General features: G+C 39.7%; 1 protein-coding gene across 1 annotated transcript; it reads right to left on the bottom strand.

The window, feature by feature from the left end:
- Nucleotides 1-4,766: 4,766 nt before the first annotated feature.
- LOC311054975 (microfibril-associated glycoprotein 4-like) lies at nt 4,767-6,133 on the bottom strand. Its single transcript, XM_084071021.1, has one exon. It carries the CDS (start codon nt 6,061-6,063, stop codon nt 5,338-5,340), a length of 726 nt encoding a protein of 241 aa, XP_083927147.1. The 5' UTR covers nt 6,064-6,133; the 3' UTR covers nt 4,767-5,337.
- Nucleotides 6,134-13,595: the final 7,462 nt, after the last annotated feature.

The raw sequence follows: 13,595 nt of genomic DNA, 5'->3' as shown, positions 1-13,595 counted from the left end.
TTAAGGCCAAGAAGTAGCCTTACCAATTCGTTTTGGGATGTCTGGAGCCTTATTTTTAAGGCCTTTAGTGGTGTTGTGGTACCATCCGTCCTCAAAGTATTCTTACTGACCAGAGAGGAGATCCTGTACAATTTCTTTTTTGATTACTCTTGTTGCCATTTTATCACTGGAAAGCTTTGCCTCTAAAATGGAACCGAGGTAGGTAATTTCCTCTTAATGATTAACTTTAAATGTGCACTGTCTTCTTACTTTGAAGTTGTATGCTCTTGTTATCGATAAACCTGCCATCATACATGACGCCATACTTTATTATTTTCAGTTCTATTTCTCTAAATACTGTTCTTTAGTCACTGTGTTGAACATACCATTTTCAGAATGTGTTATATTACTGGATTTTATGCATCTTAAGGCTGTGATGTTTGTCAAGGTTCATAATGTTATTGTGTGTCTGTTTTTGTTTTTCGTTTGTCTATTTGTTTTGTCTACTCCGTGTACATGTAACGATTGTGACATGTATTTATGTTGGGACCTCCTCTAAAACGAGATGGCACATCTCAAGGGGTTTATCCTAATAAAGAAACTTGAATCATCAACTAACTTACAAACACAAGGCATACTTATTTAGAAAACAGTACATAGCTATATTTCCTATTCTACAGTCATCATCATCCGTTTATTATGTCTGGAGACTCCTGTCCAAGAGGGAAATGGCAAGAGTCGCATTCTCCGGTTTACTTCCCGTTTCTGCGTGACGTAGGTGGACACCTTTTTAGGAGACAGGAAGCAGCTTGGAGTCTATTGATTCCAATGGAAGAGTGAACGTGAACACAGCTTCTGAACCATTCTTTAGCTCCATGGTCACTGAACTAAATATTGGACCCAATCGTCACTCACAATACTAAAATGATTTTTTTTTTAGAGACACAAATTAGGAGAAAATCAACTTTGTTATCGACTTTTCTCTATCCTATCCTCTCAGCCTCTGTCGATAGCTTTAAAGCACAGCTCAAGACCTATTTCTTCACTCTTGCTTTTAGCTGATTCCTTGGTTGATTTTTTTTTAAGTCCTCACTGTATTGCCTATTTTAATGTTGTTTTATGTTTTTGATTTTCTTTTTTTCTTGCTTTTTGTTAAATTGGTTGTAACTGTAATTGTATTCTTGCTCTGTAAAGCACTTTGAGCTGCATTTCATGTCATGAAAGGTGCTATACAAATAAAGTGTATTATTATTATTATTATTATCCCAGCAACACACTCTCGCGAGATTTGGGAAGATATCTCAAGGGTCCATCTGCAGTCTGACGGACGAGACATAGAGGGCTCTGTCCCTTATATTATATTTTATTATTAGATTAGATTTTAACTCTATGTGCTGTTCCCATAAGATGTTATAAAAACTGATTAACTGAGATGTGTGAATATAGTACGTGAAATCATTATGGACATATTAAAAATTAAATAAAATGTGTGTTCCAATGTTCAATAATATAATTTTCCATTATAACTGTCTTGGTTGATGGGGTATGATTTGGGAATCATGACATTTTGCTAAACATAACATTCATGCTAAGCATACTATGGTCTATAGTGGTAAATGATATACCTTATAAATAAAAGGCCCTATATATATATATATATATATATATATATATATATATATATATATATATATATATATATATATATATATATATATATATATATATATATATATATATATATATATATGCCATGTATTGTATGTATGTATGTATGTATGTATGTATTATATATATCTCTACATATGGTTAACATTGAGCAGAAACAGGAGCACATCTACTTTACACTTTCAAACATGTAAAGCATTTATTTTCTTTAATGAAGAAAATACACAAATACACATCCACATGCCGTTGTCAGCCAGGGAGAGGGGAGGGTGGTGGGATGGTTGGGGGAGAAAAAAACACGCCTCCTTAGGAGACCATTTGTAGGATTTGTGTACTACTTCGCCTCTAGTGGCTCCAATGGAGAATGTGTATCTTGCTAAATTAACAATCTTTGCTCCTGTCCAGCACAGGCTTCAGAAGTGCGTTATTATGAATTCCACCCACGTTATGGGATAGACCCGTACCTGTGTCTGATTGGCTCCCTGGCAGGCATAGTGGTTACTGAGGTTAGGGTTAGGATTAGGGTTAGGTATAGGTATAGTTTTACTGAGGTTAGGGTTAGGATTAGGGTTAGGTATAGGTATAGTTTTACTGAGGTTAGGGTTAGGATTAGGGTTAGGTATAATCCATGACAATCCGCACAAAAGGCGTGTGCTCTAACCGCTACACTAGCGCAGCCCTATTGTTTGCAGCCCTATTGTTTGAAAAGGTGCTTTTCAACACCTTTTCTTTATTATTATTATAATAATAAGGGTAATAATAATAATAATAATAATAATAATAAGTGGGGTAATAATAATAATAATAATAATAAGGGTAATTATTATTATTATTATTATTATTATTATTATTATTATTATTATTATTATTGAATATGTTCGGAATCAACGTACAAATGCAAGCTCAAAGCGTGTCACTTGGTGCGCTTGTATATCTGCTATTATTGAACATTTTTTAAATTTTGATATATATCTTTTAACACAAATCTTTTCTTCTGGTGGTCCCTGGTACAAAACATTTTCAGATGGGGGGTCCGCGTCCAAATACATATCATTTTGGGGGTCCTTGGCACGAACACGTTTGAGAACTATACTGATTCAGAAGGCATTTGTAGAATCAACCTCAGGTCTTAAAGGGTTAATAGTTCCTGGCAACACAACATGTTTACTATATTTAATGAACTTCCTTCCTGGAAACTAGCTGCTGTGTTTGGAATGTGAACTGACAGAGGATTCCTGTAGACTGACAGGAACCAGGATTGACAGCTCATCACGTTGCATTGTGACTTGTTGTGAGTTTGTAAATCGACTATTTTTCGGCAAAAATACAAGTACAGACCCCTGGGGAACTCCGGTCAACCAAGTATATACAGGAGGGTTTAAATGGTTATAAAGAAAACATCACATGGATGCACCTGGGACGTATCATCAGTGTTGTGGCCTGGGGTCATCGGGTGTTTCGGGTCTCGTAACAACATACATACACCCTCGCCCAGGTGACCCAGCCGGGGTTGATCAAGCCCCGACTTACGTCTCAGTAGCTACCCACGGTCAGTCCTCTTAGGCAGAGACAGGGCCACTCAAAGAACGTATAGATATTTACTTTGAACATTTTTAAATCAAAACACAGAGCCGGCTTTTCATAAATGATCATACTACAGCGTCACACTAAAGCATCAAAAGTAGCAGATCTACAAGTTTTGTTATTTTTTAATCTAAATCCTGAAAAGTATCAGTTTTGGACATATGAGGTTTCCACCCGACAGAGACGATATGTGACTATTATGACTAAATACTATGACAGGGGTAGGCAACTGAGATAAGCCTAGGGCCAATATCACTCCCAGACATTCCATCGCGGGCCGGGCCTCCCCGCGAACATGCACGCGCGCGCAGCACGCAAAATTTTTCGGGTCTAATTCGGGTCTAACTCGGTCTAATTCGGGTCTAATTTGGGTCTAATTCGGTTCTGTTTGACCAATATAAATCAACATTTTTTCCGGTTTAAATATCAGCACAGGCGATTTTTCTGGTGATTTTTTTTTTCTTCTTCATTTTCCTCTAATCTAGCTATAAAATGTTATAAATCCTTTAAAATGCATCGTGTTTATGAGTGCATGATTTCAAAAGTGGGTTCAGGTTCTATGAAATAAGTATTTATAATTATTTTAACATTAATTTTTAATACTTTTTTTATAACACTTTTCAGTAAATCATTCATACTGTATCTTTCTGTATTTGGATATAATAGATATCGGTCTGATACTGTATAAAAATAAAATCCCTCCCCCCCCAAAAAAAATCAAAAAATATTTTTCTAAAAAAAAAAATTTTTTTTTTTTTTTTTTTTTTCAAAATTATCTCACGGGCCAGATATTATTTCTGGGGGGCCAATTTCGGCCCGCGGGCCGCCTGTTGCCGACCCCTGTACTATGACATGTTTTTATAATCTGCTACTTTTAAATGCCTCATTTAAAAAAACGTCCCCCTTAATCCATGCACCTTATGTATATTATCTGTCATTACGTCTAACTGCTTGATACCACTGCAATGTATCCACCACACACCTTATATGTATGTAATGCACCGTATGTATATTTATTATGTATGTTTTTCTGTTTCTTCCTTTCCATATCTCTTTACAGCTTTCTTAAAACTACAATGATGGGGTTTGTGCAACAAGTCATTTCACCCACTTGTACCATCATTTTTTTTTTTTTTACTGAACACACCAATGCTGTTCGTATAGAGAGACGCTGGACAAAGCTGGATATACGGCGGTGGATTTGAACCCACAACTGGGCTCTTTAACTTCTACTCCACTACATCTAGAGGCAAATATTGTACTTTTACTCCACTACAATTATTTGAAAACTTTAGTTACTAGTTACTTTGCAGATATAAATGAATACATTATAAAACATACATTAACCACTTTAGCCCTATTTTATACATAGACTATTTTCAAATATTTTAGTACTTTTACTTTACATTTTGACACCAATACTTTTGTACTTTTACTCAAGTAAATTTTGAATCCCAGACTTTTACTTGTAACTGAGTACTTCTAATTGCAGTATACTTTTACTTAAGTAAAACATTTGAGTACTTTTCCCACCACTGCCCTGTGCATATTTGTAACACTAAGTTTATTCTGTAAAGGAGTCTCTCTGCATAACATACACTCTAAACACTTAGACCCTCTATATACTTAGTAAAACAAGCTACAATACAAAAGTATGGTAGTTATAATATGCTGTTCTTCTAAGCATAATAATGTAATTTGACCAACACGGAAAATACTTCATAAACCTTGTTATAAGTTGTTATGTATCATTACAAACATGTATAACGAGTGTTATGAAGCCTTATAATGCATTGCAAATATCATTATAATGAATTATAGACCCAACCTTTAAGTAAAGCATTACACAATACACCTTGCTTTGTCTTTGCATGCATCTCTTTATTCATGACGATGTTTACAACATCTTGGATTATGTATTCATTTAAAAGCCCTGACAGGTCACCACTGTAATAATATGTGATACAATACAGATATCTATTGTATGAGTTTAGGATTAAACAGAGTCCCAGGAATTAAAACCATGAAAAAGAGTAAATATTGCATCATGCCTTTTCTACCACGGCTGTGCTTTTCTAAAATGCATGCATGTGAACCTAGACATGTTTAAGGAACACGTCTGATCTTCATCGCTACAGCCTTCAGGGAGTATTTATCACCCTTCCAGTGGTACCAGACTAAACCTGTGTAGGCGTGAGGCGTCTTTCCCCAAAGGTAAGCACCGTTGGGATTAGCATAGTGACAGGTTTTGAACCAAAATGCACCGACATACTGACTTGCACAGTTCTTGGGCCACGTGTCCTGATCTTTATCAAAGGTTGAGAATTTCATTCCATTGTTATAGGTCAGTGAGTCTCCTGCTCCTCCATTCTTGAAGCCAGCAACCTGCAGCTTGTAGCCATCAGCCTCAGAACCCACAGAGAAAGAGGAGTAAGAGGCAAACGCTGTGTTTCCCTCAAAGTCTTCCATGTCCACCCTCAGCTGATACGTTGTGTTCTTGGTAAGGAGATGCATGTTCTCCAGTCCCAGCCAGTACTCGCCTGATGCGTCTCCAAACCCAGCCTGGTACTCTGCCCAGGGTCTGTAGAAGTTCACAGTGCCGTCCACTCTTCTCTGGATGAATGTCCACTTCCCTCCATCTGTGTCCATGTCACAGTAGACCTTGACAGGTGTAGTAGTGGTGGGGTAGATGCTGTACACACCACTGACACACTGTGTGATTGGTGAGATTTTGTTGTAGATTTCCTCACAGTCCAGAACCAGGCTGGGAACACAACGAGGAGCAGAGTGGACTGTTACAGCCAGAAACAGAACTAAAACAACAAGTATCATCTTGAAGTCTAAGTTGCACCTTGTTGTTCAGATCAAAGGACGTCTGAGTGTGCTCAGTGTATGTTCAGCTCCAGTAGAAGGTTTAATGCAGTTTGAGTTTGAGAACCTTCTTTTATAGATAAGAATGGTGACGTATTGATACTGAAGAGATCGTACGATAGCTAAAAGTAATCCGCCACCAGACCAGTCCGAGCAGTGTGCCTGCCAATACATTTTGGCAATACACGCACGCACGCGCGCGCGCGTGCGTGCGCACTCTCACTCACACACACACACACACACCAACCAAGCGCATCATTCAAAGCATGCGCTGCACAAGGTGCGGCCATAGTTGAATGATTAGAGAGCCCGCCTTGGAACCCAGAGGTCCCAGGTTCAATTCCAGGCCTCAGCAATGTGTCGAAGTGTCCCTGAGCAAGACACTTGACCCCCAACTGCTCCCCGAGACACTTCCCCCTAGTGCCCACTGCTCCTGTCACTAAGGATGGGTTAAATACAGATACTGTTTTCCAAAATATCCATTGACAAATACCACAAAGGTGTGTGGACTGCATTATTATTATTATTATTATTATTATTATTATTATTATTACCCTTATTATTATCATTATCATTATTACACTTATTATTATTATTATTATTATTATTAAATATGTTCTGAATAAACATAAAATGCATGACCGTCTGTCTAGGATTCTGTTTAAACAGTCTGTCAGTAATAAAGCTATGCACCATTATGTATTATGTGAAATAATATTTTGAATATGAGCTTGGTGAAAAGAAAAACATCCTTTAACTTGTTAAAACCGGATAAGCATCTGCGTCATTTTAACGATTTTATCGTTGGCTATTACAAAATAGCAGATATACAAGCTCACAGCGCGTCACTTCGTGCCACGCTGTGAGCTTTTATATCTGCTATTATTTAACATGTTTGAAATTTTGATATATATTGATATATATAACACAAATCTTCTCTTCTTGGGGTCCCTGGCACAAAAACAAAATCATATGGGGGGTCCACGTCCAAATACATATAATTTTGGGGGTCTTTGGCACGAACACGTTTGAGAACTATACTGATTCAGAAGGCATTTGTACACACACACACACACACACACACACACACACACACACACACACACACACACACACACACACACACACAGGCATGCATGTACGCACGTGTGACCCCGTACTAACCCCTAACTCTGTCTGTATCAGTTTTTTCTTTGTCATTTCTTCACCATTCATTTCCTTCTGAGAACCTGCAGGTGTAACTTATTTATCTGTGCCAATTTCCTTCTATTTCCCACCAGTTAACATCAGTTCAAGAATCAGTCGTGGACAGTAGAGTAAATGTACTTGAGTACTGTAATGCCTGCGCACGCACGCACGCACGCACGCACGCACGCACGCACGCACGCACGCACGCACGCACGCACACACACACACACACACACACACACACACACACACACACACACACACACACACACACACACACACACACACACACACACACACACACACACACACACACACACACACACACACACACACACACACACACATCATTCAAAACATGCACGGCACAAGGTGCAGCCATAGTTGAATGGTTAGAGATAAACATGCCTCCATGTTTAAACACATACCACACAAACTGACACATGACACTTTGAATATCAAGACTGCACACACAACCATATGCATACATGTACATCATATATTATTGCACACAGAGTGCGCACATGCACATACTATTTACATCCATATTCATATTATCTATATAATACCAGTACGTGCTATTTTTCTTTATCTTCTAGTTTACTATTGACTTTTGTCATGTATTTTTGCTATTGCATTCAACATACAGTGTAAGTGTATACAGGGTATCTGGATATCTCTAGAGTTACAATGTAATGACTGTTAAGACCTGTTTGATACCAAATTGGCCAAATTGTCAAATATTACGTAAGAAAGAGTCAAACGTTGTGAAAATAGCCGTAATACAAGCTCACAGCGGAGGTTGTAGTTCGGCTATTTCGATCGATCTGCTACTTTCAGCGAAAGCCATTAAGATCTGGAACGCATCTGTGTCACTAAAAAGCATCTATATATATACACAATTTGAATCCTGCGCCATGTCGGTTGTCTGTAACGTTGTATGTAGCCAGTGTGACGTAATCTGACATCACGCCAGTGTGACGTAATCTGACATCACGATGAGACGGTCGTCCCGAATATGGACACAACGCCAGTGTGACGTAATCTCACGACAGCATGACATCACGCATGACATCCCATCCTACCTATAAATTCTAGGATGCCGTCAGATCGCACCAGTTCGACGGCTTCCATAGTGGGTTTTGGTCATTGGAGAGGTGATGCACGTCACCTCTTTCTGAAGTGGGTACTTTCAAAGCCTGCCGTGGATTTAGGAGAGCACAAAACTCTCTCTCACACTGTGAGGTGCCTGTAAGGTGGCACTGCAAAGTGAACGACGCGTCACGCTAGACGTTCAACTTCTAGTTATTTTACACTTTGGCTATTCAAATATATTGTTTTAAAGCGAACATTTTTAACTTGAATCTTTGATTTCTGGGGGTCCCTGGAACTAAATATTTTGAGATGGGGGTCGGCAAATACATATCATTTTGGGGGTCCTCAACATGAAAAAGTTTGAGCACCACTGATATAGAAACATATGTTTTTTCAGAATACTGTTGGGATTTAGAAGACATTTGTAGAATCGGCTTCAAGTCTCAGTCTCAATGACTCTGTGTGGAGACGTTGTTGTAGATGTTGTCACAGTCCAGAACCAGGTTGAGATCACAACGAGGAGCAGAGTGGACTGTTACAGCCAGAAACAGAACTATAACAACAAGTATCATCTTGAAGTCTTTAAGTTGCACCTTGTAGTTCAGATCAAAGGACGTCTGAGTGTGTTGAGTGTATGTTCAGCTCCAGCTCAATGCAGTCTGAGTTTGAGAGAACCTTCATTTATAGTTAAGAATGATGACGTATTGAAACTAAAGAGATAGTATGATAGTTAAAAGTATGCTGCCTCCAGTCTGACTAGATACTGGTTATCAGGATATCTTTGATTAAACCAGAAGACAAAGATAAGCATTACATTTAACTTTACTTTACTTCCTTTGGTTCTCTCTCTCTCTCTCTCTCTCTCTCTCTCTCTCTCTCTCTCTCTCTCTCTCTCTCTCTCTCTCTCTCTCTCTCTCTCTCTCTCTCTCTCTCTCTCTCTCTCTCTCTCTCTCTCTCTCTCTCTCTCTCTCTCTCTCTCACACACACACAATTAACCAATAAATATGTTTGAGTACTTGATTCTTCTGTTTCATTTGAACTCACACAATAAAAGCCACCATGGATCACCAAGGATCTTGGCCACAGAATTGTTGCTTTGCCGCGTGCCCAGGATAGGTGTCCCTTGTTTCAATCTCTGGGAGTTGGCATCCCTAACCTTGCCGTACCTTAGCTTTTGCTGACGCCACTGGACATACACACAAAATAAACAGGTACAGTGAAAAGAATATGATGTAAAAATGTCCATTTTCTTATAACAATAACAATGTGTAGTGTGTTACAAAATCGAATCGGCCCTTGGACTTTTTGGTATTTTGCTGAGTGGCCCCTGAGCCATCTTAAGTTGTGTAGCCCTGCTCTAGAACGATCCATAGCTCACAGTGCTTGCATCTGCTATTGTCTGTGATCAACAATAATAGCTACAACTAGAAAATGTTATCCTCGGAGCACAGGCCTCCGCCAGGTCAGGTAGGTTAGTGTGGGCCAGAAATGTTGGGAATTGGCAAATCAGGCTGGAATGTGAAAAATCAGACGGATCGGACGAATCCGTCTTGATCACTTGACTAAAGATATAATACCGATATGCGTGATGTTTGGACAACATTTTCAGGAGTAATATTAAAAAAACATCGGCCTCCTGGTGGCGCTATAATAGGGCAATGTAGAAAGGGTGGCATTTGTTCCTCAACGTAGTGGGAATGTGGTGCAAAGATTCACCGCAATCGGACGCTGGGTTCATGATTTGCGGCATTTTGTTCAAAACGGACCACTCCTGCAAACTTTAGATGTCAATCTTAGCCAATCAGGATGGAATATGAAAAATCAAACAGATCAAACTGTCTCGATCACATGACTATAGGATCATGTGTACCGATTTGCATGAAATTTGGATAAAATCTATAGGAGTAATATCCAAAAATCTGTTTTACAGAAGTCGGCCTCCTGGTGGCGCTATAAAAGGCAGTGAAAAATGCAGGGCAAAGGTTTTTTCTGGTTCTCTAAGGAGTGCACATACAAAGTTTTACACAGATCGGTGCAAAACAACAAACCTGTTATAGCGCCACCATGAGGCTGATTTGAAAATGTTCAAGTGACATTTCTTCCTCGGCCTAGTGACAACGTGTGTGCACAATTTCACGGAAATTGCATGCTGTGTTCATGATTTGAGGCATTTTGTTCAAAACGGAGCACTCCTGCACATTTTGGAGTCCATTAGTTAATCAGGATGGAATATGTAAAATCTGAAAGACCAGTTTCGTGTAATGACTATAGATATACTATGTACTTGATGTTTGGATACAATCTGTAGGAGTACTGTCAAAAAATGTGTTTAGCAAAAAGCGGCCTCCTGGTGGCGCTATAAGAGGCCCATATAAAAACTTTGGGCAGAGGTTCTGAATTGGCATCCAGGGTGTGTGTGTGTGTGCACAGTTTCACTGCGATCAAGCCAACAGTGCCGGAGATTAGCTGATCACAGACGGAGGGCGCGACGGACACACACTCACACGGACGGACGGACAGGGTGCAAAACATAGTCTCGGCCATGCCTTTCGGCCTGGCGGAGACAATAATCTACCCGCTCACAACACGTCGCAATAATAAGAAGCAACGGATTTTAGAATGCTGGTTTGGTGCGGCATTGCTTCACAATGTGCGTTACATTCACACATTCACACTCCGGCGGTGGAGGAAACCATGCAAGACACCATGCACAGCGGGAGCAGTTAGGGGTTCAGTGACGTGTCAAGGACACTTCGACACTAACCTGAGTGTTGTATGTACCGAGCAAGAAAGGTTTCTACAATAGCATGACTTTATCAACCAACAATGAGAGCATGAACGCCCAGACTAGATATTTAACTTGATGTTGAAAAAGATAGAGAGAGAGGGGATTTTTTTCTGCAAATGTATTAGTTTCCTTGTCACGCAACCTCCAACATCATAGTTCGGTTTTCTTCCTTCTTTACCCCCCCAACATACCACTGCATACAGTATTGCGCAGGGGTTCTCATACTTTTCAGGTTGTGACGCGCAAAATGATCATGTTTGTACTGGACCTCAGTGAAGTTAGCACCCCATATGATAAAATATGAATACAAAATGTGTCATTCTTTAGTGTTGGATTTGTGCTGCATTGTGCCGTACATTTTTGTATTTATGCTGGTATTTTTTTTTTATATCAATATTTATATGGTTTTGAGCTTTGCTGAGCCCAGCACCCCCCAGTTTTTGTCTCCAAATCGACCAAACATTGTCTCATTCTTTAGTGCTCATTGTGCTCTAATTTGTGCCAACAATTGTGCTATTTGTATTTTTTTAATATCAATATTTATATGGTGCAACAAAAAAAATCCTGCCTGCCCTAAATGTAATTCCTGGGGACGCCACTGGGTGCTGGGCTCACATATCAGCTATTTTCTGCAAAGACGTTTGGTGTAGAAAAAAGAGCAGGCCAAGTACAGAGCCACAGGTCAAGTCACTAAGTATTGAGGGTTTAAGTGGTTAAACGTGTGAAAAAACACTCATATTAATAAAAGAGACAACAACAAAAAAAAAAACATGTATTGACACAACACTGGCCATAGTGCTGTCAAATAAGTCTATGAAGCCATCTATGAAATCTATGAAAAACATGTATCTGCAACATAATACAATATGCAGTAGGGGTCCCTGGTTCTCAACTAAGGGGTCCTTGGCCATAGCTGAATGGTTAGAGAGCAAGCTGGAGGTCCCAGATTCGATTCCAGATTCGATTCCAGGCCTCAGCAATGTGTCAAAGTGTCCCTCAGCAAGACACTCTGGCCGCTGACACTCCAGAAGCAGCCTATTGAAAGAGGTGAAGAGGGGGGAGGGCCGGGGAGGGCTTGCGTGCGTGATGGCCCAATCATAATCACTTGCTCGACACGGGAAGAACATCCCCCACCCCTCCCCTACCTGTGTGTTTTCACAGCACGCTGGGCGCTGGTTTCAGTGGCTTCAAACTCAAATCTCAGTCACTAATGCAGAGAGACAGGAGTCAAGGCACAATGCCACCGAAGTTACAAAAGTAAGGGTGGTGCTGAAAAGCAGAGGGAGAAAAACGCTTAATAAAAAAAAATGAAAAAACGAGTTGAAGATGCCACATGTTTTACAATAAAATGTTTGCTGATGCTTCTGTCCCCGAAAAAAAGTAACTCCCCGGCCGGCCGGCCCCAGTCTGCTGCAACAACAGCAGTCAGCAGAGTGAAGTGAAGCAGGCAGACACAGAGGCTGCTTGCTGAAGTTGCCGTGCCCTCCAAGGCACAGAATCAGACTCAGTTGTTATTAATACATTTCATTTAAATCAGTTGGATAATAAAGCCATGTCTCTGCCTCCGGTTTAAACTTTATATAATCTTTACAATATTGCATTTGAAGAGCCAAGGCAAGGCGATCATCAAAAATGAACAGGTTTCTAGCGCACACTCCAATAAGGTTGAATAAAGTAGGCCTAGTATTTGTTTTTGGTATGAATATGTGTTAAAAAAAAAAAAAACGTATTTCATTTGCATTGTGGTGATATTAGGCTGGGAAATTGTCATGTGTAAAGATAATTTCGGTCTGCTGTCTGCTTAGCCGACTGGCTGCTGCACAATGCTTCTACCTGGTGGCCGGAGAAAGTCATTGTCAGTGCATTTCTACTATGTTCACAGATACAGTATAAACACATAAGAATTCTATAAACTGCTGAGTGTTGACCTGCTGGTCACTACTGAGTACCCTGTCCTGATCTCAGGCTAATATGCAATATGCACAAGCACTCATAAGCAGCACAATACTGATATGCAGGGATACCTTGGTCAGTGTTCTTTCAGTCTTGACCAGTGATTTTCAACAGGTTTTAAATGTGGTGTTGACCGTCTAGAGAGAAACCAGTTGGACACAACAATCAGTGATGGACTCACCATACAGTCAATGACAGAGATGTCCAGTACAGCTAGGACTGAAATAATTAAAAAAAAAAACTATTAATAATTTAAAAAAGGTTCTACCATAGAGCCCAGGGGGACACAGGTCAACTAAATATAAAGGGTTTAAATATATAGTTCTACCATCTGACCTATCTGTGTGTGTGTGTGTGTGTGTGTGTGTGTGTGTGTGTGTGTGTGTGTGTGTGTGTGTGTTATACTTTGATACCTTAAGTAAGTTTTGATACCAATACTTTTCTACTTTTACTCAAGTAAATTCTACCT

This window comes from Gymnoscopelus microlampas, assembly GCF_963454915.1.
Source record: "Gymnoscopelus microlampas genome assembly, chromosome: 11".
In the NCBI taxonomy this organism is placed as follows: domain Eukaryota; kingdom Metazoa; phylum Chordata; class Actinopteri; order Myctophiformes; family Myctophidae; genus Gymnoscopelus; species Gymnoscopelus microlampas.
This window is presented reverse-complemented; position numbering and strand designations above follow the sequence as displayed.

Bases quoted from the DNA above. Each gene is read 5' to 3' on its own strand.
- LOC311054975 (XM_084071021.1), bottom strand. From the start codon at position 6,063: ATGATACTTGTTGTTTTAGTTCTGTTTCTGGCTGTAACAGTCCACTCT.